This window comes from Mus musculus, chromosome 5 (genome assembly GCF_000001635.26).
Source record: "Mus musculus strain C57BL/6J chromosome 5, GRCm38.p6 C57BL/6J".
NCBI classification, from domain to species: Eukaryota; Metazoa; Chordata; class Mammalia; order Rodentia; family Muridae; genus Mus; species Mus musculus.
Genome location: NC_000071.6, coordinates 77,073,292 through 77,095,972, shown reverse-complemented (window position 1 = coordinate 77,095,972; position 22,681 = coordinate 77,073,292). Strand labels below are relative to the sequence as shown.

The 22,681-nt window shown below is 46.3% G+C and overlaps 1 protein-coding gene and 2 non-coding genes across 5 annotated transcripts in view; 2 read left to right on the top strand and 1 right to left on the bottom strand.

Moving 5' to 3' along the window:
* Positions 1-8,987, top strand: part of Hopx (HOP homeobox) — a 28,138-nt gene extending 19,151 nt beyond the window's left edge. Inside the window, exons 1-3 of one of the 3 annotated variants that reach the window (NM_001159900.1) lie at positions 706-822; positions 951-1,107; positions 8,157-8,987. In NM_001159900.1, coding sequence (NP_001153372.1) covers positions 964-1,107; positions 8,157-8,234 — 222 coding nt within the window. In that variant the 5' untranslated portion in view covers positions 706-822; positions 951-963 and the 3' untranslated portion in view covers positions 8,235-8,987. Of the gene's footprint in view, positions 1-705; positions 1,108-8,156 lie in introns of those variants that run through there. The other 2 variants (NM_175606.3, NM_001159901.1) reach the window with 2 other exon arrangements.
* Positions 4,142-4,245, bottom strand: LOC115490297. Its single transcript, XR_003956118.1, has one exon. It is a non-coding gene; the product is annotated as a small nucleolar RNA U13 (small nucleolar RNA).
* Positions 8,988-11,395: 2,408 nt separating the features above from the next.
* Gm51293 (predicted gene, 51293) lies at positions 11,396-11,458 on the top strand. The gene has a single exon (NR_162805.1). It is a non-coding gene; the product is annotated as a predicted gene, 51293 (primary transcript).
* Positions 11,459-22,681: the final 11,223 nt, after the last annotated feature.

Here is a 22,681-nt window from a genome sequence, read left to right as displayed (position 1 = left end):
CTTAGCCCCAAGTCTGAAGCTATATTGGTGTGGCGCAGCAGGAAGGTTGTTGCTGCGATATGCTGACAACATTTGTTGCTGGAGAACTGGAAGCTGGAGGTGGACCTATTTTTCTGGGCTGAAGTCTGAGGTTCTAAATGATAGTTGATTTTGATCCTGATTAATTGGGTAGGTTTTGAAAGGTATCTCACACACATACAGGAGACCGCAGTGAGGTAGGTAGGCTCTTGGGATGGAGGCTTGGCATTTGGGGTTCAGCTGCCTTCCGCATGCTCATGGCTCAGCCTTCTCCACGCTACCACCCAGCCGTAAATCATAAATCATTATCGCTGTGTTTCCATTTCCGTCTCAGTACAAGTACATTGGAAAGATCTTTAAAGTATCATCCAAAAATTTTATAGCCGTTATTTGCGACTAAGCTGGCAATTTAATTTTCCCTCTGTGATTTTAATGTCCTTCACATTTTCTGCAGTACGTGCTATTTTTTAATCAGGGGGAAAAAAAAGAGTAAATATCCATTGGTAGTATTGTTTGTAAGTGCGGTCTCTTTTTCCCCAACTTGTGCAGTGAGCGTCTTTCCCCAAAGTGTGCGTTGCCCTGCGCTCCCTGGCAAGGCCCCCACGTGCTAGCCCGCGGCGGAGGCGGAGTGTGGCGGCCCGGGAGGCGTGCCCACGGCGACGGGAGCCCAGCCCCGCGAGTGTCCTCAGTCCCTAGGGCAGCTCCGGATCTCCGGAGGCAGCACTTGAGGCGCTTCCTCAGTATACTGTCCCCTCGGAGTGTCAGGCGGGAGGCGTCTTCTTCCTCCTCTCCATCCTTAGTCAGGTTGGGGACGGTCCCGGGGAAGGAGGGTTCCCCCCAAACTCCGCAGCCAGCGGCGCGGGGCGCCTCGGTGGAACGGCGGGAGGGGGCAGGCGGACCTCGCTCACCCGGGCCATCTGGTTCCCCTGCAGACGCGCACGGACCATGTCGGCGCAGACCGCGAGCGGCCCCACGGAGGACCAGGTGGAGATCCTGGAGTACAACTTCAACAAGGTCAACAAGCACCCGGACCCCACCACGCTGTGCCTCATCGCAGCCGAGGCGGGTCTCACGGAGGAGCAGACGCAGGTGAGTCCCCAAGCCTATGTATCCTCCGGGACTGGCGGGTTCCCGCGGCTGCCGCGGGCCTCCATCATATGTATCTCAGTCCCCAAATCATTCCGCAGTTCCCCGGGCGCCCAGCCCCTATCCACCCTACCCTGTCTCAACACCATCCTCTTTTTGGGTTTCCACTGCCTTCCAGATCCGGCCCCTTGCTTTCTCCTCCTGTAGTGGGAGCATCTCGCCTGCTTTCCTTTCGGTTTCCAAGCTCAGTAACTCTTCCCGCTGTGCTGGAAAGCTTCGGGAAGGTTTATTCTCATCAGGGTTGTCATGGTTTAAAGGGACGTTAGCGATCAGCTATAAGGTTGGTCTTCCGGTTTGTCAGAAGACAAAACTAAGGCGGGGGAGGGGGGTGGGGGCGGGCGGGAGGGAAGGGTACTGTCGTGGGGATAGGGATGGAGGACCTGACCTGCCAGGTTGCTCTTCCCGCCACATCACCACATCTCTGTGCTGCACCTAACAGGCACACTGCCATACTTCGGTTCAGGTTTTGTTGCTGTTTTTATTAATCCCCTGACTCTGAGCTTCAGGTTCAGCTTTAGAGTCTTTCTCTGGAATTTACCAAGAAGTAGCCCTCTGTTGCTATGGCCGCAGCACACGACCCCCTTGCATGATGATAATTTGTCTGTTCATAAAAGGCTTCCTCGCTATCCCATTATCCCCAAAATTTGCTTAGGGTAGAGATCGCAGTACCACCTGGCACAGTGTTGGAGCCTTTAGGCAACTCTCTCTCCAGTCCAATCTACCCTCTAACTTCTTTCTTATTCCCTTTGGTCGTGGAAAGATGATTTGCCACGTATGATAAACCATTTGGGAGTTGGTCCTGTTTCTCTCAAAGCATTTCACGCCTTTCAATTTTCCTCTGAGCTGGGATATTCTTATCCCTTCAGTTAATAGACTGGAGAAGGAGGGGCTTTGTCCTCTCTTCACCCTGCTCAGTTAAAGCTTAAAACCCTGTAATAGTGCTCCCTGGGCTATTAAAACCAGAATCCTGGGGGGCTGGTGAGATGGCTCAGTGGGTAAGAGCACCTGACTGCTCTTCCAAAGGTCCAGTGTTCAAGTCCCAGCAACCACATGGTGGCTTACAACCATCTGTAACAAGATCTGACGCCCTCTTCTGGTGTGTCTGAAGACAGCTACAGTGTACTTACATATAATAAATAAATAAAAAAAAAAAAAAAAAAAAAAAAAAACCAGAATCCTGAGCCCTAAGTCCTAGATGATCCTTGCTAAGCCGAGACAACTTGGAGAATTTATCCATGGGTAATCCTCCCGGTCCCGGATCAAATAGAAAGGCTATTTAACCAGAATCAGAACCCAATAGAAGATGATTTATTGTAACCCAAGTCTAAAAGCTCGTGTTTCTTGCAACTCATCAAAAGGCAAGCTGTTCTAGTCTTAGCATTAAAAGACCGTGCTATATTTAATGATGTAGATAGAGATGTCTCATGTTTTAAGAACTAGGCTGTTGGATATTATGGATGCAGTACCATCTAGGGAATCTAACCCTGACTTGGTCTCCAAGACTCTTCTGTCTGTAGAGCAGAATGGTCATGTTGCCTCTGTTGCATGGTGTTGGAGATCCAGGCTAGGGTCTCGAGCATGTTGAGCCCATTCTGCCACTGAGTGTGCCACCGGCCCCATGCTGACCTTTGGAGTGATAGATATCTGCCATATATTGTCTCAGATACTTGCTGAATCTTTGCTCATTTTGCCACTCCCTTAAGAGAGAAAGCACCATCAGAACAGAGAGCTCAAGTTACTGAAACTGCAGCCAGGGCACAGCCTGCCTCCGTATTGGAGACTCTAGGCCTCTCTCCCGTTCTCTATCCTCCCCTCTATCCGTTCCTCCGGAGGAAGGCTGGAAACAACTGTATAGGGTGGTAGGGGAAGGAAGGGCAGAAAGATCAGTTTACCCATGCATCAAGCTATGGTTATTCCAGGCTATTGCTAATCCTTTCTCTGGACTCACCTGCTGTTAGAGAATTGAAATGTAACTCAGCAGGGCCGGAAGAAAGGGCATCTGCCTTTCAGGGGTCAAGATCAACCAGTGCAGAAACCCACACGATGGGGGTATCTGCCATCCTCAAATGAACAAGCCCGGCGAGAGTGGGTGTGGGTGAGTCAGCCCCATGGGAGGGCCTGGCTTCCTCTTCCTGCCCTAGGCCAACACCTTCTTCCTCCAGAGGCCTGCTGCAGCCCAACGTACCCTCACCTCCCTGTCTAGACCTGCAGGAAAGTATCTGGAACCCAGAGCTCAGAGGCTCAGCATAGCAAGTCTCAGGAAGGAGGCTTCTGCTTGCCCTGCCATTTCTTGCTGGACGGAGTCCCATCTCCCTATCCTTCTTAACTCCAAGCACTGCCTTCACGTGTGTGACTCCGTAATCTACTCTAACATTTACATTTTAAAAAGATGTCTTCTACAAAAAAAAAAAAGTCCTGCTGATATAAAAAGTCCAGCAATGAGATTGCAAGACAGTTGCTTTCATCTGTAGTAGGTCTTTAAGGATGTTTAATAGAACTCTGTGGAGGCTGAGTTCTTACCTATCTGTGATGTCTACTGTCAGCACAGGCCCCGCCTCTCTTCCTTACTAGTGTGGTCCCTCTTCCAGCCAAAATGATGACATATTTATCACATATGCCAGAATCCCTTTTCCATCCTGACACCAGCCACCTCCAGAGATAGAGCCTTGCCTCCTCCCCTTCTTAGAGAGTGAGACAGACAGGGTCATCCTATGTAGCCCGAGCTGGCATGAACTGACAACTCCTCTGCCTCTGCCTGCTGTCTGGTGAGATTACAGGCAGATATCACAACACCCTGCATCATATTCTTTCCCTAAAACAAGTATTGTGTTACTAAAAGAGATTCGCACTACCCACACTTGAGAGATAGTTACTAATTCACACTGTTCACACTGTGGCAAAGGTGAGAAAGACTGGGGGGGTGGGGGGCAGAAGCTTCCTGGCAGGGGACCTCCTTTTCCTTTTCTCCCTTACTGTCCATGAAATAGGTAACATACCAACATCCTAGTAAGATTTGAGGGAGGTGCATCTCAGAAATTGGTGTGAAAAACCAGGCATCCTGTTTATAAGTCACAGACGAATCTGTAGAACTCCTTGTAATAATCAGTCCTCCTACTGAGCTAAAGTCTTTGCTATGGGGAGGCACCTGCAGGAACTCAGTGCAGGAAGAGAACTTGACTGTATTTTGATTTGGGGACAAAGGAGCTTCTCTTATCTCTAGTATTCTGTATCTCTCCTATATTTAATTTAAGTGAAATCCTACAGAATCCCACTCCCTGTGACCTTTACTGCCTGGAAGTCAATGTAAAGAGTAAGGGAGGCTGGGAACACTCCCTTCTTTTCACCCTGAGAGGCTGGGATAATACAGTCTTCCTCTAACAATCTCTTCCTCTTCCTCTTCCTCTTCCTCTTCCTCTTCCTCTTCTTCTTCCTCTTCTTCTTCTTCTTCTTCTTCTTCTTCTTCTTCTTCTTCTTCTTCTTCTTCTTCTTCCTTCTCCTTCTCCTCCTCCTCCTCCTCCTCCTGCTCCTCCTCCTCCTCCTCCTCCTCCTCCTCCTCCTCCTCCTTCATTTTATGTATGTGAGTATACCATTGCTCTCTTCAGACACACCAGAAGAGGGCATCAGACCCCATTGCAGATGGTTGTGAGCCACCATGTGGTTGCTGGGAATTGAACTCAGTATGTCTGGAAGAGCAGTCAGGGCTCTTAATCACTGAGCCATCTCTTCAGCCCTACAGTTTTCTTCATATACACAAGTTTTCTTCATATACACAACAAGTTTTCTTCATGTACACAACTCGAGCATACACACGCACACGCACATGCACACACACACATACACACACACAAGTACAGTGTAGCTGGCATTGGTTCTTGAAGAGGTTCCCAGTATTTTTATCTCTTTCTGGTGTTCTGGACTTGTTCCCAGAATACAGTGTTTTCAGTTGTTGGATGTTTTATCAGTGGGATAAGATCCTCTAAAGGTCTCCTTCTGAAAAGAATGAAATGCTAGTTGTTAAGAGAAAAGGATAAGAACAATGTTGTTTTGCCCCGACCCCTCCCTACCCCAGTGCCCAATTATCGTGTGTTCACTCAGAGTAAATAGGTCTCCATCAATGAGCAGAAGTAATGAGAGCTCCCATTCATGAGCAAGCCAGGATGAATGTCTTTCCCAGGGGGTGGCAGCAACAAAGCAGGGAGAGAGACAAACAAAGCCAGGTGGAAAATTAGTATTTATGTGAGTCAGAAGCTACAAGATCCAGGGCTAGACAGGAAAGAAGCTAGCAAGAGTGCATTTTGTGACTAGCGGCTGGTCTGTTTAATTATGGTATATAATCATTGAATATTATATACATTATGTATATATGTTATATGTTGTATATTATATATTATATATTTTCCCAGACAACAGCTGAGCTCTTCTCACACCTCTTCCCAACCCTCAGTGGCAGGACTCAATTTATTAAGCATTATTTAGATTATACCTAGCAAATTCACAAATGTGGTCCAGGTCGAAGCTATTTTGGGTAATCACCCATCGATATTCTGCATGTGAAGATGCGGGTGGCTCTTTTAAATGAGGCCAGCTGAACCACTTTGTCTTAAATGAGTCCTGATAGAAAGCGAGTTTTTTTTTTTCCCTCCCTTCTAGGTTTTAATTAGTCTTTAAAGGTGGCCATTTATTCTGCTCTAGTCCCTGGAAACCCTATTTAATCAGCACTCGCAAGCTTCGGAACCCCCACAGTTACCTCATTAATGAAGCTGGTGCCCTGCTGCTCTGAAGCCAGACCCACACATACTGATTAAAAGAAGAAAATGTGCCCACTCTTCATAGAGTCCAGGGTTGAAGTCAACCTCGAACGAGCCTTCTCTTCTCCTTAAGATTAGTGATGCCCATGCAGGTGGGATTCATTTGGTAGGGTGCTTGCCTCTCGTGCACAAGCCATTGGTTCCATCTTCAGCACTGCGTAACCCAGACACCGTGAACAACTGTAACCGCTCCCCAGTGTCTGAGAGGTAGAAACAGGAAGATCAGAGGTTCAAGCTCTTCCAGATGCGTAAGAAAGTCAAGGCTAGCCTGTGCTACTTGGGCCTGTTTCAAAAGCAATAACAGGAAAAGATAGAAGAAATAAAAAATAAGACAAACCAATGTAATAATAATAATAATATCAATAATAATTCCAAGAGTGAATTGAGACATCCAGGGAGCAGGTCCCACAGAGGTGGTTTTCTCTGGTGGTCAGACCCCTTGGTTTTCTGTTGCTTTGCTGGGCTTGCTTTGCTGCCACCCTCAGGATAAGGGTGGAAAGACACCTGCTCCTGGCCAGGGTGAGACTCCACAAGTAGCTCTGCAGGTGGGTAGAGTGTCCTTACACAGCCCATGTTCAGCCCACTAAGCATCGATGGAAGACTTTCTCAGTTCTGGGGCCTTGAGCCCTTTCCTGAATGACAGCCTGTCCCCAGAGCTTGCTGTTCAGAGGCTCTTCTGTCCTGTGGTTCACATTTTCTCTTGGGCTTATGCTCAAACTCTCCTCTAGCTCCTTAGATCTCAGGAGAGACAAGGCTCTTTTCCAACAGGGCCCAGCCTACTGTTGTGAGGCTGAAATTGAGTGTCGAATAGGTGTTTCACACCGGACTGCCTCTGTCTGCAGCACACCTCTGTGTAATACAGCATACCCACAGAGTGGCCTGATCACAGCACTACTGTCTTTTTCCTCTCTGCCTGCCCTTTCATCCCCTTACCCTTAGACTAGGTAAAGCTTAGGAAACGCACAAAGGACAATAGAGGCCTCCAAAGCTTACCTCTTTCTCTACAGATGAGCTGAGGGGCTGATACTATTTTTAGGGGCTTCTCGTAGCTAGTCAGTGACACTAGAGGTGACTATGGCCTGTGCCTACACTGCTCACTTATCTTAGCAGCCTGATCAATTAGACCATTGCTACAGCAATCTGACTGATCATTACGGTTGTACTGCACGACACGAGGTGCCAGGCACAAGGGGAAATGGGTCATCCCATCTTCCCGGAGAATAGAAGCCTGCTGCCTCTGTTTCTGCAGCAGGGCCTCTTCCAAGCTGGTTTCTTCAAATCCCAGTTTCCTTCTGACCTGCTTCAGAGTTAGTCTAGTCCCAGGGCCCTCGATCCGAAGTAACATTGTAAAGACAGCCTGGTTGTTTAGTGTGTGCCACACCGCTTTAAAGCTTATTGAAGTTTCTTGGACCTTCCCTTAGGGCCATTCTAGAAGCATCTCATTGAGGTGTCCCCAAAATCGGTGTTGACATTGGTAAGGGGGTAAGTATTTGAGTGACACTGAGCCAGACAATTCCAGTTCATGGGTAACCCACTGCACACCTCCTGCTTCTGTCCAACAGTCCACTCCGTGGATTCCTAAGGAGTCGTGGTCCAAAGTCACTTAGTGCTTAGTTGCGAGTGGTTTATTGAACCAACTGTTACCCGGATTCTGCTAATGAGCAAAGGCCGTGCGGACACCAGCACCAGTCAGACAGAGACTGGACATCATCTGGGGCATCAAGGCGTTGTTTCAGTTACTTTTACTCAGTCAACCAACATTGATTAGTCATGAGAATCTGTGTTAAGGAGTAAGATGCAATGACGATATGATGAGGTCAGCTCAGGCATTCTGTTGGACCTTCCATTCCGGAAGAGCATGCGTGCGTGCAATTAAAGCAATGATCGAGAACATTGTGTGACATTGGCAAAGTACTAAAGGGGAAAATAAGGAGAGCCTGCTTTTACTACAGTGGCCCTGTTTAAGCTGAGACCAAAAGGAGAGCGAGGGGATCAGATGAAGAATATACTGTATGCACAGAGTTCCTGCGGCAGGGAAGGTTGGCGTCAGGGTTTGAGAACCTTCCCAGCATCCTTTGCGCCTCTCCTTCCCAGTTGGACCACACAGAAAACCCCTCAGGGATGAAACAGACATTTTGGCTTTTCGGTATATGACAGATAATTGTTTGTATCTCTGTCTTTCAGAAATGGTTTAAGCAGCGCCTGGCAGAGTGGCGGCGGTCAGAAGGCTTGCCTTCGGAATGCAGATCTGTTACGGACTAGGGAGCCAGGCCCTTGAGCTTGCTCTTGGAACTCCATCTCTTCTTCCTTCCCTCGGCTTACCCAGGCTGTTTTGATGTTTCAGTGCAGTGTTGAATGTCTCATTGTTTTGCTGTCCTGCTATTTAACACAATGTGTTTTTTTTTTTTATGTATATAACTAAAAAAAAAAAAATCCAAAATAACAGGGAGCTAAATGCAGTTCTGTGTAAAGTGATGGCTTGGCTGGGGGCAGGGGTGTGGCTTGCCTTTGGATTTTAATGAAAGATGATGTGGGAACCGTCTTCGTTTGCCCTTGGCCATCACCTTCCAGTAGTAATTCATATGGACCATCCCCTTCAGAGCTGCCTGGCTTCTATTGAAAAGATAACAGAACAGGCAGGGGAACACCTCCTGAGTTCACTTCCCTGTGCTCCCTCCTTCTGCTTCACTAAACACACTGGTGGTTGAATGAGAACGTGGGTGTATTTGAGTCATTCAAATTATATATATATATATATATATATATATATATATATATATATGAATGAATGAACAGTTCCTTCCCTTACAGCTGTGTTACCTTGGAAAGCAACCTAGTATAGCAGCTATGGATTCCAAGGGGCAGAAAAGCAAGTAGCTAAGGAAAAAAAAAGTTACAGAGTCTAGAATTTACCTTATTTAAATGAACTTGTTAAATTTATTTTGCTGAATAAAATGAACTGCTTTTGTGTTAAAAATTATATTCTAAATTAAAAAAAACGTTAAGTTGAAAATTCATGGAGTCTTTTTTTTTCTCGTTCTTTCTGTAGCTGAATAGGAGTTTATGAAGAAAGGAGGGCTGAAAGGTCCCCCATTTTTCAAATCTCCCAAGTGTGGTCCAGGATCTGCCCCATCAGCATTAGCTATAAGCTTGTAAGACATGCAGACTCTCAGGCCATAGGCCTGACCTGCAGACTCAAGGATATGCATTTCTCACAAGCTCCTCCCTTCCCGCAAGAGCCACACTGTTTCCTGGCTCGCCCACCCCGTGACTGTCTCAGCATGTGAATGTCTTAAGAGTGGTTACGTGTTCTATCACACAGAAGAGTAACTCGGTTGCGATGGATAGGAGATGTTTATTTACTTGGCTTTTAAAGAGGCAGCAGCTGATCTCAGTGTGGAAGCACACACTGTACTTTAATCCCAGCATTCCGGGAGGCAGAAGCAGATGGAGCTCTGAGTTCGAGGTGAGTTTCGTGACAGCCAGGGCTACACAGAGAAACCCTGTCTTGAAAAACAAAACAAAACAAACAAAGGCATCAGCTCACCATCCGGTTGGCAATTCTGGGCAGTTAGAGTAACTCCAGAAAGTCACTGGTCTGTCTGTCTGTACACTTTGCTACCATTGGTTGGTTGATTGGTTTTGAGACAGGCTCACTATGTGGCCCAAGGTGGCCTTGAACTAATATCCTCCTGCCCTCCATCCCCCAAGAGCTAGGCTTTCTGGCAACTTCCTCCTGTATCTCATTGGCTGAAGTGGGTCACATGACCAGCAGAATCCGGGTTGTGAAGGTAAGAAAACAGGAAAGGATGGAGATCGGAAAGACCCTTTGAAATTCACACTAGACCATCCAAGTGTGATGCTGCGCACACTTCTGAACTCTCACCTACCGTGCTGGCTCAGCCTTCCCAGGTCTTTAAAATAGAGCCCATGAGTAGAACACCAAGAATCACTGCTAATACAAATGTTTACAAGATCCTATTAAACATCCTCAGCCAGCTTCCTCTTCCTCTACCTTAAAGCAGTCCCTCTGTAAACAAATACACTAGGAACCGCAAATACACCACGAGCCTAAACAGAATGCCCTGGCGTCTGGCGCATTGCCCTGTATCCTAAGTTCTGAGCAGCCATCAGCATCCAGGCTAAACTCTGACATCTTTTTGGAAAACAAGGGCAAAAGCAGGGACAAAGCAGGAGTGGAGACATGACAGAGAATATATGGAGAACAAGTTTTCTTTTTCAACGCATTCTCCTAGATGCTGTCTGCTCACGGTGGGAGGAGGAGGAGGAGGACTGCCAAGAGCACTGCGGGGCAGCAGACATTGCTCAGACCTGCCCAAGGGCAGTGAAAGGGATTTCAATAAGGTCTAAGATTGGGTCAGAAATCAGTTTGTGCTTATGTATTTGGGGGGGGGGGTCACTGTCCTCTTGTGAACCTCACAATATAACTTTCAGGAGTTGGTTCTCTTCTTTCACCATTTAAGGAACTCAGGTCATTGGTTTGGATGTAGTCACCTTAACCTTTTAGGCCAGCGCACTGGCCGAAGGTCAGAAATCTCTCAAGCACATCGGAGCCATGCTGCAGGCAAGAGCAACTCAGGACCAGAAATACTAATCAAAGTATGTCTTGCGAGGTAGAAGGACCACCACTCAAGCATCCAGAGTCCTTGGATAGCACATGCCGGGAAGCAACAAGATCCTTTCAGAAGTAAATTTGTTGCAAGGTCCAATCAACTTGAGTTGGCCTTTTTTTCCCTTAAACTAAAGTGTAAAAACACTACACGTTAAAAAAAAAAAAAAAAAGCTTTGTGAATAAGCAACTATTATCATCCCTACAAGTCCTAGAGAAGATCGGGGACGGCTTGTTTTGCTACATGAGGTCTGATGAGAGGTCAGAGTGTGGAAGGCTGGGAGGAGTTGAAGAAACAATTTCACATTTCTTGATTAAAAAGAGTCACATGCAGCAGGCACTGTCCTTTGCCTTGAACAAGTAACACTGACTTCAGAAACAAAGATAGCAAAAAACAGCAATACAAGCCAGGATCCCACCACCCAGAGGGAACCTCTTATTAATCTTAATGTTTTAGTGCAATATATGGGAGGGGGTCGTTTAATGACATACACGGAGCTGTACTAGAAGCAATGCAGTTCAACCCTTCCTTTGTCCTGAGAGAGTGAAGAGATTCTTCCTAAGGGGTGGGGGTTGGGGGAAGGAGATTGGCTCTTGTGTAGAGAAAACATCTTGATGTAGTAGGGAACTGTCGGGAGGAGGAAGGAGTGAGGAGAAGGAGGAAGAGAAGAGGAAGATGCTGAGTGGTTTTAATGCTGATCCTGGGAACTTTAGGCTACTTGGACATTCTTAGGAAGACAAGAGTTGGAAAAGAGGGATTGCTGACTCAGCAACTTCTCCGCTGCACCCAGTGGGAACCAGAGAGAATCCGGAGTGCTGGGTTCAGGAACTTCACACTGGTTCTCTCTGGCTCTCCTTGGCTTCAGCATCCACTAGACTTGGGGAACTCCTGTACCTCAAGAGCTCCTGGTTAGAGCACCTACTGATCCATCGAAACACAACTCTGACCCCCAAGGCTCAGGGAAGACATGAAGTCAAGGAAGTGGGTGCAGAAAGATTGTAAGAATCAGAGGAACAGGACATCTGCTGTGAGATTTTTGTCTCTGAGAAATATCTAGGAAGCTAAGACCCAAGAAGTCTCAACAACATGGTTGTCTAAAGAGACCTGAGCAAGGAAGACGGGGAAAAACTCACAAGGTCTCAACCCTTGACAAGGAACTACAGGCAACTAAGGATACTAAGAGCTGGAGACATGGTCCTCCCCAAGGAAGAGCCCCTCCCACAATCGATTATTCAATGTTAAGTGGTCATACATACACATCATACACATACAAAATACACATGAAAGTAACATTACATGGACTGAGCAGGTTGTATTTATGTATTTAGGGATGTGTGTGTGTGTGTGTGTGTGCATACAGAGGACCAGGGTTCAATTCCCTCCAGTTTCAGGAGATCCAATGCCCTCCAAGGGCACTTGAATGCATGTGGCCTACACAAATTTATGCAGGCACACACAAGCACATAAATGCAAGTGAATTAAAAAATGTTGCAGTAAATATTTATGCACATACACATACACACGCTCGTGTACAACCTTTATATTTTGATATGCCTTGAATAGCTCAATGGCTGGACACTTCCAAACCTCCCTGTGGCTAGCACACACTCCCCTCCAGTTTTCTTGAATAAATACTTGCTAAATCTATATTTTATCTCTGCTACCCCAGATCCAATGGGGGGAGGCACTTTTCCGGATTCTTACATGTCAGTCAGCCTTTAAATCTGATCTTTTTCCTTCCCCATCATGTTGATTCTGCTTCTCCTTCCTCCTCTGTGTTTCTTGCCCAGGAATCCTACAAGTTCTGCCTCTCTCCCCCTGCCCAGCCATTGGCCGTTAGTAACTTTATTGATCAATCAAAAACTAATTGGAGGCAGGAACTTTCCACATCTAGGCATGTAGATTCCCATGTATTTAAAAAAAAAAAAAGAGTTTTAGAACCAATTCCCAACAACAACAAAACCCCCTCATACCAACTGTTTCACAGGTACCCCTGCCCAAACTCAGTGCCAAAATGATGTGCAACCATGAGAGTAAAACAAAACAAAACGAAACAAACAAACAAACAAACAAAAAAACAGTACCAGGAAACATTACATTTTCTTCCTGTGACAGGAGTGCTGAAAGGGATTGGCCCGGGAACATGTCAGACCAGGATTTTAGGAGAGCAGACAGGTGTTATGATACCTGGTAATGAGATGTGTTGCCTTCTATAAACAAGCATGCGAACAAAGAAACTGGTTCCCAAGACCCGCTTCCTTCCTCTCATCATCTGGGTTGCACCAAACGCAGAGGTCCTGCCTGGAGTCTGCTCCTCTAGACGCAGGTCACCTGTGCTTCTGCTAGAGTCTGCTGCCTACGCTCGGAAAAACAAAACAAGCATAGGTTTGAATCTCAACTCAGCTAACACATCTAGGGAAAACATCAAACAGCCATGCGCTGACTCATAGCTTGTGTGAATCATCCATAGAGCTCAGAGCAGCAATGCACAAGATTCTCTTTCTTCTTCTTCCAGATGGACGCTCCCTTTTCACTCCTGTCTTTCTTTCTCTTCCTTCCTTCTTTCTTTTCTTCCTTTCTTTCTCTTTTTTCCTTTTCTCTCTTTCTGTCCTTCTCTTTCTTTCTTTTTCTTTCTTCCTTCCTTCCTTCTTTCCCTCCTTTCTTCCTTCCTTTCTTTTTCATTTCTTTAATCTTTCTGTATGGGAATTTAACATTTCCCCTAAGAGGAAGAATCCTTGGGGTACTATAATGTAGAATCCTTGAGGGGTATAGGTACTGTGATCTCAAATCCTTGGGGGCAACTATAGGTACTATGATCCAAAAATCAGAATACACACTGTATAAGAAGTATTGAGATAGTATTAGTATTCAGCAGATAGAGTTGAGGCAGGTGGCTCCAGATTTAGTTAGGCAACTAAACCAGGCCTCTCACCTCACATTCCTAAGACTCTGCTTTTCTCCTCATGGTCACAAAATAGCAGCTTCAAGCCAAGCATTGCTTCCCACCCACATCCCGTAGTCAGTGTCCAAACACTGAAGGAAAAAAAAAAAAACCAGCTTCTTTTTTAGATGTCTCTTCACTTATTTTATCAGAGAAGGAAAGTCTTTCCTAACATTTCTCTATGAGTCATGTCCTTCCTTCTCATTGTTAGGCACCAGGCTACAAGCCCCTCTCCATACCTATAGCTGGCAAATCAGAAACTTGGTGTTAATAACAGGAACTTATTAAATATTTGATAAATGGGCAAAAAGCAGGTAAGACCACCATAGTTGGCTTAGACAGCATGTTCCTGGGGCCCATCTTCCTAGGACATGCATTTGCTTGATAACTGGGGAAAACTGGCTTTTTCTCCCTAAGGAGGAATAGAAGAATGAGACTAACAGTCATTTGCAACATGGTTGCTTCTTAAAGCAGGGAATGGCTCAGGGGAAAAGGCTACTGTTTCCTACGGGTTAATAAAATAAGATCATAAGGAGGGCATGCAGAAATGGTCAGTGCTAAGATCAAACAAATGGCTGCTCTCCAGAGGCACAGGTTCAACTCCTATCCCATAGGATGGGATACAGTTCTAAAACGCCAACACATAAAATAAGAAAATAATGGAAGGTTGGAGAAATCCCATGAGCAAAGAAAAAAAAAAGATGAAAAGATTCTTTGGCACCCCAACTTAGACATCTGTCTCTTCCTCAACAAAGGGTAGCCATCATTCCTGTGTATTAATCAGGTGAGCCCTTTCTCTGAGCACTACAATATTTACCATGCTGGCTTACAAACTCTTGTTTATTCACCCCAGTGACAGAAGGCTTAGCAAACCCTACTTCCTACTCCTGCATACGGAGATCAATCTCTTGGCTATCTTTGGTCTGCTGGCAGAATGGAGAATGCTGTGGATCTAGAAGACTGCCAAAGGAGCCCGGATGGTCACATGAACAGAGCATCTGTCCTCCCACCAGTCCAATCCCAACTGAGATGAAATGCAAGAAGAAAAGTTTTTCTTTGTCTAAACCGTCGAGAATCAGGTGTTTTGTTATGTGGTCCTCCAACGTTGGCAAGCACAGCTCCCGACTAGCATAAACCTCCTCAAAGTGGAAACCACTCCTGTTCTGTCTCCATGTTGTTCCTTGCCATCCCAATTTCTTGTTTTTCATTCCGTCAAATCTTTTCTACCAAATCGGCTCTGGTTTCTGGAGAAGAATGAATAAGAAAAATTCCTTCTTTCATGGGTGGATTTGATTAGGGCCTTGTGGTTTGGACCATCAACCCAGCCACATTTGCCAAACTATAGACATGGTGGCCAACAGCCTTGGTGAGAAGCTAGCAAGGGAGGATGTAGCACACCGGAGGCCAAGGTTAGGTCTTGTTAAACAAACCAGGGTGTCTGAGTCAGATCATTAAAGAGCACAGGCATGTGTTAGCACTAGCGTGTTCCTGGCTCTTTAGATCTTGAGTTTCTGCCTAGAATTTCACAAACTATAAAATCCAGGGTGTGCAGAGCAGAGGGTTCCAGGCCACTTGGGTGGACTCCAACTTTTGCTCTAACGCGGAACAAATGAATGTTGGCCCATAGTTGAATCACAGTGATTGAATCCAAAGAGGAAAGGGAAAGCCTAAAATTCAGCTCCTCCAAAATATTAAACATCTCAAGTCCCCACGAAAGTTAGAACATGAATGAGCAGAAGTGAAGGGACCCACTCTTACTTTGAGCTGTGAATGTTGCACTGCTGGGAGAGGACAGGAAGTAGCAGACAGGAAGCAAGAGTGGTCACTTCATCAGACGCAGTAGCACAGGTCTGTAATGGCAGCACTCAGCTAGTGTGGTCAGAAGGCTCACTTATTACTGGCCATCCTGGGCCATGTAGAAGGTTCAGACCAGCTCGGGCTACATAATGAGACCCTGTCTAAAGTAACAACAGCAATGAAACAAACCAAACCGAGAAGTCACTTTCATAGTAGGTACCACCATCAGGCTGTGATGCTCCAGGTCTGTGACACTCAACTTTGCTGCAGAACAGAATCGCAAGGATGCTTTCAAAGCTACTTTTGGTCTGGACGCTACGGTAGAGATTTGGGCTCTACCGGCGTCAGCACCAGGATTTCTTTTGCTTTCTTTTAAAGCTCACTTGTGATTTCTAATGCATAAAGAAAGTTAAGAACTATGGCTCTCGATTCTAGAAGCTAGATCCAGAAGTGTATTTAGCAAGCTAATAAGCATGCAACAAATTATCTGTTGCACATATAATGGTAATTTAACATTCTAGCTGAGATGAAACTCACATAAAATTCACCACTTAAAAGCTTAAGTTAGTGGCTTTTCTTCTATTATTCGTGAATGTCAATCACTGTTATCTACCTCCATGGCACACCTGTGATTGACTGAATATTTGTGTCCTCCTATAGGCTTAGATTTTTCAAAACCTACTTTAATAAGGGTTTTCAAATACTTTAAAACCGCTTCTAGCCCACAGTCCAAAGGTAGGGGAGAAAAGATGGTAAATAGGACAAGGGAATGTGGACCTGTTTAGAAGTAGTTCTTTGGAGCAATTGCAATCTCTGCTTCTCAGGGTACCAGCAGTCCGGTTCAGTAGTGTCAGGATCCAAACCCAAATCAACAGAGGTGGGACAATCCAGCAGAAACATCCAAGCCTCCGCTGCTGAATGGCCATGAGTCAGTGGGACAACCCGAACCAGTCAGGACTCCAGGAGTTCTCTGCTGTGCCTCTCTCAACAAAGTGAAGATCAGTGAAGACACAAGACCAATGAAGCATTGCAAGGCTAGCTATGCAAGTGCCCAGTGACTGTCCATTGAGTCCTATTTATCTTCTCTCCAAACATCATGTGTCCTCTCACGAGTCTTGCCTCAACAAAACACCACCTGAGTCTGCATCACGTGACACAACTAGACACTCCCACTTCATCCTCCTGATCCTTATGTGTTGAAACCCTAACACTCACTGTGGTGTTCTTCAAGATGATATAGGTCATGAGAGTAGATAGAGCCTTTGTGACGTGAACAGAACAGAATTAGTGCCACAAAAGCTCCCCGCTCTGCACCATGTTAAAACGAAGACAGCTACCTGGAAACCAAGGAGAGCGATCTCTGCACACACAGGACCTGTTAGCACCTTGACTACGGACTTCCTCACCTCCAGAGCTGAGAAACAATCACATACATAAGCCGTCTTATTTGTGATAATTCACCACACACCCCAGCTAATAGATCCTCCCAGAGATATCAAGGATGGTGGCAGTCAGTAGGTCTCCATCTTCAATGTCCTTCAGTGTGGGAAGCCACATGTGCCGTTGCAGAGTGGCACTGACTACTGCTGGCCACCACGCATAAGTTTGGACAAACAACCAATGTGTACATATGCAGTAAAGTTTTTTGCAAAGACACTGCCTGGCCCGGGCATGATAATGAGGCTTTGAGAGTATAACCAATCAGATATGAGACATGCAAATGAGGTATGGCAATGAGGCTCTGTGAGGTACAGAGAGAGAGAGAGAGAGAGAGTAGCCAATCAGATGAGGAACATGCAAATGAGGCGTAGTGCATAACCAATCCGGGTGTGAGACACGCCTCTCCTAGGCCTATATAAGCAGCACCAGTTCTGGGCTCGGGGTCTCTTCGCCTCTGCAATCAAGCTCTCCCAATAAACGTGTGCAGAAGGATCCTGTTGCAGCGTCGTTCTTGCTGGTCGAGTCTGGCGCGCTCAAGACTTCAGCTCCTGGAAACTGCCAATGTCATCTCTACCTCTGTTAAGCTGCCCATCAGGAGCATTTCATCCACATTGCATTCCTCCTTCTCCTCCATCTTCTCTTCTGCTTCTTTTTTTCTTGAGCCAGGATCTTAATCAGCAGCCCAGTTGTCCTCATGAGGCCATGGGGGATTTCATGCTTCAGTTTCTTGAGTTCTAGGCGGCTGTGTGAGCCACTGTGCTCAGCCTATTCTGGACATCTTAGAGATGTGGAACATGGTGGTATAAGGTCTTTTTCCCATTCCTGATATATGTTTTCAAGATTCCTTTATGTTGTAGGTAGATCAGTGTTTTATCCAGGGCTGAGCAGGACGGTAGACACTTGTAATCCCAGCACTTGAGAGGCTGAGACAGAAGGAGCGTGAGTTTGAGGCCAGCTGGTTTTGCATAGTAGAACCTTGTGTCAAAAACAGAAACCCAAGGACAAAATCCTAATGACTCGATAAAATAACAAAGCAACAAAAGTTAAAAACAGGTTCTTTGTATGCTTAAACAATACTCCATCTCGTGGCTCTGTCGTGTTCTGCCTGCTCATCATCTGAAAGCCGTCTGTGTCGATTCCACTCTTCCATGGCTGCGACTCGCACTCTGGTGAACATCTGCATCCAGGTGTTCTATTTTCTGAACCTACACTCCCCACTCTTTGATGCATAAGAACAAGTGGCCTTGTTGGAGCCCCTGGTAATTTCACATAACTTTCTGAGGAGCTGGCCAGCTGCGTTCAGCTGCTTCCTTCTGTACCTGGAGAGGGTTAACGTTCTCTGGCACACACCTTTAGTCCCAGCACTTGGGAGGCAGAGGCAGGCGGGTTTCAGAGTTCGAGGTTCTGAGTTCTGCAGCGTGGTACTCACTGACTGGCATTTCCCTAATGACTAATGCTGTTGAGCATTGCTTCATGTGCTGGTTGGCCATTTACCTACTTTCCTTGGAGGAAAAACCAACTTAAATTCTTTGTCTTTTTTTTCCCCCTTCCAGTTTTGAGACACGGTTTCATTAGGGGAGCCCAGGTTGGCCATGAACTCACTCCTCACTCTCCTCTCCTACACCAAGTTCTGGAATCCAAAATGAGCTTTGCCAAGCCACGAGTTTTCTTTGCTCATTTTAAAGTTGGGTTATCTATCTGCTTGCTGAGTTGTAAGAGTTCTTTATATATTTTGGCTAGTCGATCTTCATCCCATGTAACGTTTGTAAAGTATGTTTCCCCAATCTGGGCCAAACCATCATTTTTAAAATTGTTAATATTCTGTATATAAGTTTTTACCTACATGCATATCTGTGCATCATGTGCATGCCTGGTGCTTGTGGAGGCCGGAAGAGGGCATTGGATTCTCTGGAACTATGGGTTGTGGGTGGTTGTGAGCCACTATGTGGGTGCTAGGAATCAAACCCAGGTCCTCTGGAAGATCAGCAAGTAGTCTTAACTGCTGAGCCATCGCTCCAGCCCAGAACCACTTTTTTGATACTGCCCTTAGAAGCACAAAGTCTTTAAACCCAATTTATGTTTTTCTTTCTTTGGTTGTTTGTATATCTTCTTGTACATTTGACAACAAATATAATGGTCTGTTGTCCCTGTCCTTCTGCTTCTCTGAGCCTCAGCTCCCCTCTCCCATCCCCCACAGCCCCACAGCCCTGGCTTCTCTTGCAAAGCTGAAAGAAGAGGGGATGTCCCGACTGTGCTGACGAAGGTTGATGCTTGATGGATGTAGGATTTGTGCTTCCGTTTGCAGACTGATACAATCCATAACAACGACTCTTGCGCACGCTGGACTCGACCAGCAAGAACGACACTGCAACAGGATCCTTCTGCACACGTTTATTGGGAGAGCTTGATTGCAGAGGCGAAAAGACCCCGAGCCCAGAACTGGTGCTGCTTATATAGGCCTAGGAGAGGAGTGTCTCACACCCGGATTGGTTATGCACTACGCCTCATTTGCATGTTCCTCATCTGATTGGCTACTCTCTCTCTGTACCTCACAGAGCCTCATTATCATACCTCATTTGCATGTCTCACATCTGATTGGTTATACTCTCAGTACCTTACAGAACCTCATTATCATGCCCGGGCCAGGCAGTGTCTTTGCAAAAAACTTTACTGCATATGTACACATTGGTTGTTTGTCCAAACTTATGCGTGGTGGCCAGCAGTAGTCAGTGCCACTCAGCAACGGCACATGTGGCTTCCCACAAACGACCACCAAAATAAATCTTTAAATTAAACTTGCTGTCAACCTGACCTCTATCATACATCAACAACTGGGAGCACCGGTGTTAATGCATGGAAACTCTGTCTATAATCTGAGACTCTGCCATTGGTTAAAGAAGTCATAGGCCATGTCTGAAGAGAGTTCAAAAACACTGGCAGCAACCTGCGAGCTCCTGCAGCTGGGTTTGGTGAACTTTAAACCGAAAGCTGATTCAGAGCACTTGACTCACCACCCTGCTAGAGGAAAAGGCCCAGCAGGGGTAGCTCTAAAACAGCCCCAGATGGAGCAGACTCTCTGCCAGGACCAGAGCAGCTGGCAGAGGGAAGCAAGCCATTCCTGTGCATCCCTTTATCCTCTCTCACAAGCAGTCCATTGCGTTGTCTAGTCCTGGTGTGTAATAGTTATCCCATAAAGGGCACATGAGCATCTGACACCAAGGACCTTTCCCTCAAGCTTCTCTGCTTTCTGCGCTCTTGTGCCCTTGGAGAAGAAAGAACAGAAGAAACCCAACTGCAGAACACCAGGGACTTCTGTATCATTTAATAACACGAGTTTATCTCTTTGGAGCCTGAGACTTATTTGGGGTTATTGTAAGTGATACCCAAAGGCCACGAATAGATTGAATGTAGCTTCTTTTCATTTCGGTAAACATTGATGGAGTGGCTTCAATGTGGCAGACACAGAGCTGGGCACTGAGATGTAGGGCTGAGGGAGGCTTTCACTGTACAAACTCACCCAGCATCTGGCCTTTGTAGTGAAGCTGAACACACAAGGCCCATATTCTGTGCCTTGAGTGGTTCAGTTGCTCCTCTGGTTTTCACACAGCATCAGAATGGAACAAAGTGTAAAGACCAAGCAGAAGTGTAGAACGCTTGAGTTAGGGCCTCAGCCTCTTTTACGGAGAGGTATAAGGACAGAAAGAGCATCAGCTCACATATGCTGAGATGTCCCTGCAGAGTCTCCTAGGTTTCACTGTACATCCCAGAGTCTCTAGACTAGATGGTGCAGGGGCCATGACTGTGACACAGCTGTTCTGTTTTCCATTTTCAGCAGGTGTCAGAAGTTTGTCTAGGTGATTACATATCAAGCTTTCCTTGGAAAGTGCTAGAAGCTTTAGAAGGAAAACATTAAGGACATTTAAAGGCTTAGTGTTGAAGGGCTGGAGAAAACTGGCAGCCCTGGGTGGGGAGTGGTGGAGAGACTGGGCAAAGAGCAGATGGTCTTTCCTCCCAGTCCCATAGGCCACAGCCTGGATCATGAGATTCTGTCCCACGGAGTGAGCAAAAACCCCAGAGAACTGTGTGCCAGTATAAATATGCAGCCTTGGGCTCCATGCCCAACTGAGTAGGGGATGACTAATGCACTCATGGAACAACTCTTAAAAAAAGATTGCAGTGGTTTCCAGAGCATTGCCTCTCTGCAGATGCAGGGCTGAACTGGGCAAAGTTGAGCTTTAGCATGAGCTCCGAAGAATCACACCCCATCCCCACCTACTGGGGGGCTGCGGCCTTTTCTCCCCCCATTCCCACCTCCTCCCACCCAAACTTACCTGCTCCACATCTCAACCTTTAAGGGGTTCTCACTGGCTTAGCAATCCCCCAAGATCACATAAGGACACCAGCAAGCAGCACACTTAGACTTTAAGCTGAGCACCTGGTGCCTGTGCTCAGCAGTACGTTTGTGCTATGTGAACTCTGGAATTCCCTCCTTGCAGTACTGTGATTTTTAAAAATATCTGCCACTCTTTCTAATGACTTGGACTAGAATCTTTCCATTTCATGAAAAAAAAATTTTTTTTTAATTCCATCCAGTCTGGTGAACTTTTTGTTCCGAGGTACCCAGTGTCTCTAGAGGTGACCAAGAAATCGATAGTTGGCAGAGACAGGGATGGAAAGTCTTAGGACTTAGCAGCAGGTGTGTGGCTGTTAGGACCAATCGGATAATCCCAAACTTCCCTCAGAACTGACCAAGGCTTCGCAGAGGGGCACATGAAGTTTGACATACCTCAAACTCTACCTCTCTGAGGAAAACAACAGCAGCAGCAGCAACAACACCACCCTACTATTAGACAGCTTAAAATGTAACAGGCTGTGCACGCCTTTAATCCCAGCACTCTGGAGGCAGAGGCAGGCGGGTTTCTGAGTTCGAGGCCAGCCTGGTCTACAGAGTGAGTTCCAGGACAGCCAGGACTACACAGAGAAACCCTGTCTCGAAAAACCAAAAAAAGAAAGGAAGAAAGAAAGAAAGAAAGAAAGAAAGAAAGAAAGAAAGAAACAAAGAGAGAAAAAGTAACAGGCAAGGAAAAGGGGCTTGGTTTCAAAGACCCACGTGGATATCTGAGCCAATGGATGCTTGAGATATTTGCATATAAACCATGTGCATCCTCCCATACTCTTGAAATCTCCTCTAGATTACTTACAACACTTACTACAACGTGAGTGCTATAAATAGTCGTCTAGAGAATAATCAGAAAGGGGTCTGCGCGTGTCCGCACAGATGCAGATATCGGCTGTGCATGCACACCCCGGGCTTTACCACATGGTTTCATCTGTTTTGGTTTCATTTCTAGTTACAGAACCTATAGATACAGAGGGACCAATTGTAAAATATGTGGCCAAGTGATCCTTTGAAATACAAGTTTCTTGCTCTTTCTCCCTTTTCCATTCCTTCTATTCCCATCAAGCTATGCCCCAACTCTCAGGGAAAGAACTCATCAGGAGAAAATGGGTGCAGCTTGGAGGTGGTTTTGTTCCTAGATTCCAAAAGCTGAAATATTCAGCGTATTCTAGGGTTGAGGTGTTGTGAAAGAGACCAAAAGAAGCGACTGGGAAGAGACATCCATAGCGGGGAGTGGAAAGCGAGGAGCTGAGAGGCTGTGAGTTCTAAGAACAGCAATGATAGAGTCTGGCTTGGCAACACAATCACCCAGAAGGGCAGAAAACCCCAGAGAGAAGCGGGTGCCTGTAGGCTAGTAGGATTGGCGGTAGCCTGGCATGCATCCCACGTATCGGGCAGGGCAGAACACTCGAGAAAGCTAAACGTGACAGGGAGACAGGAAAGGGATGACGCCGTCTCAGCAGTAACCAGTGTGGACCAGGACTAAAGGTCTTCCTAATTC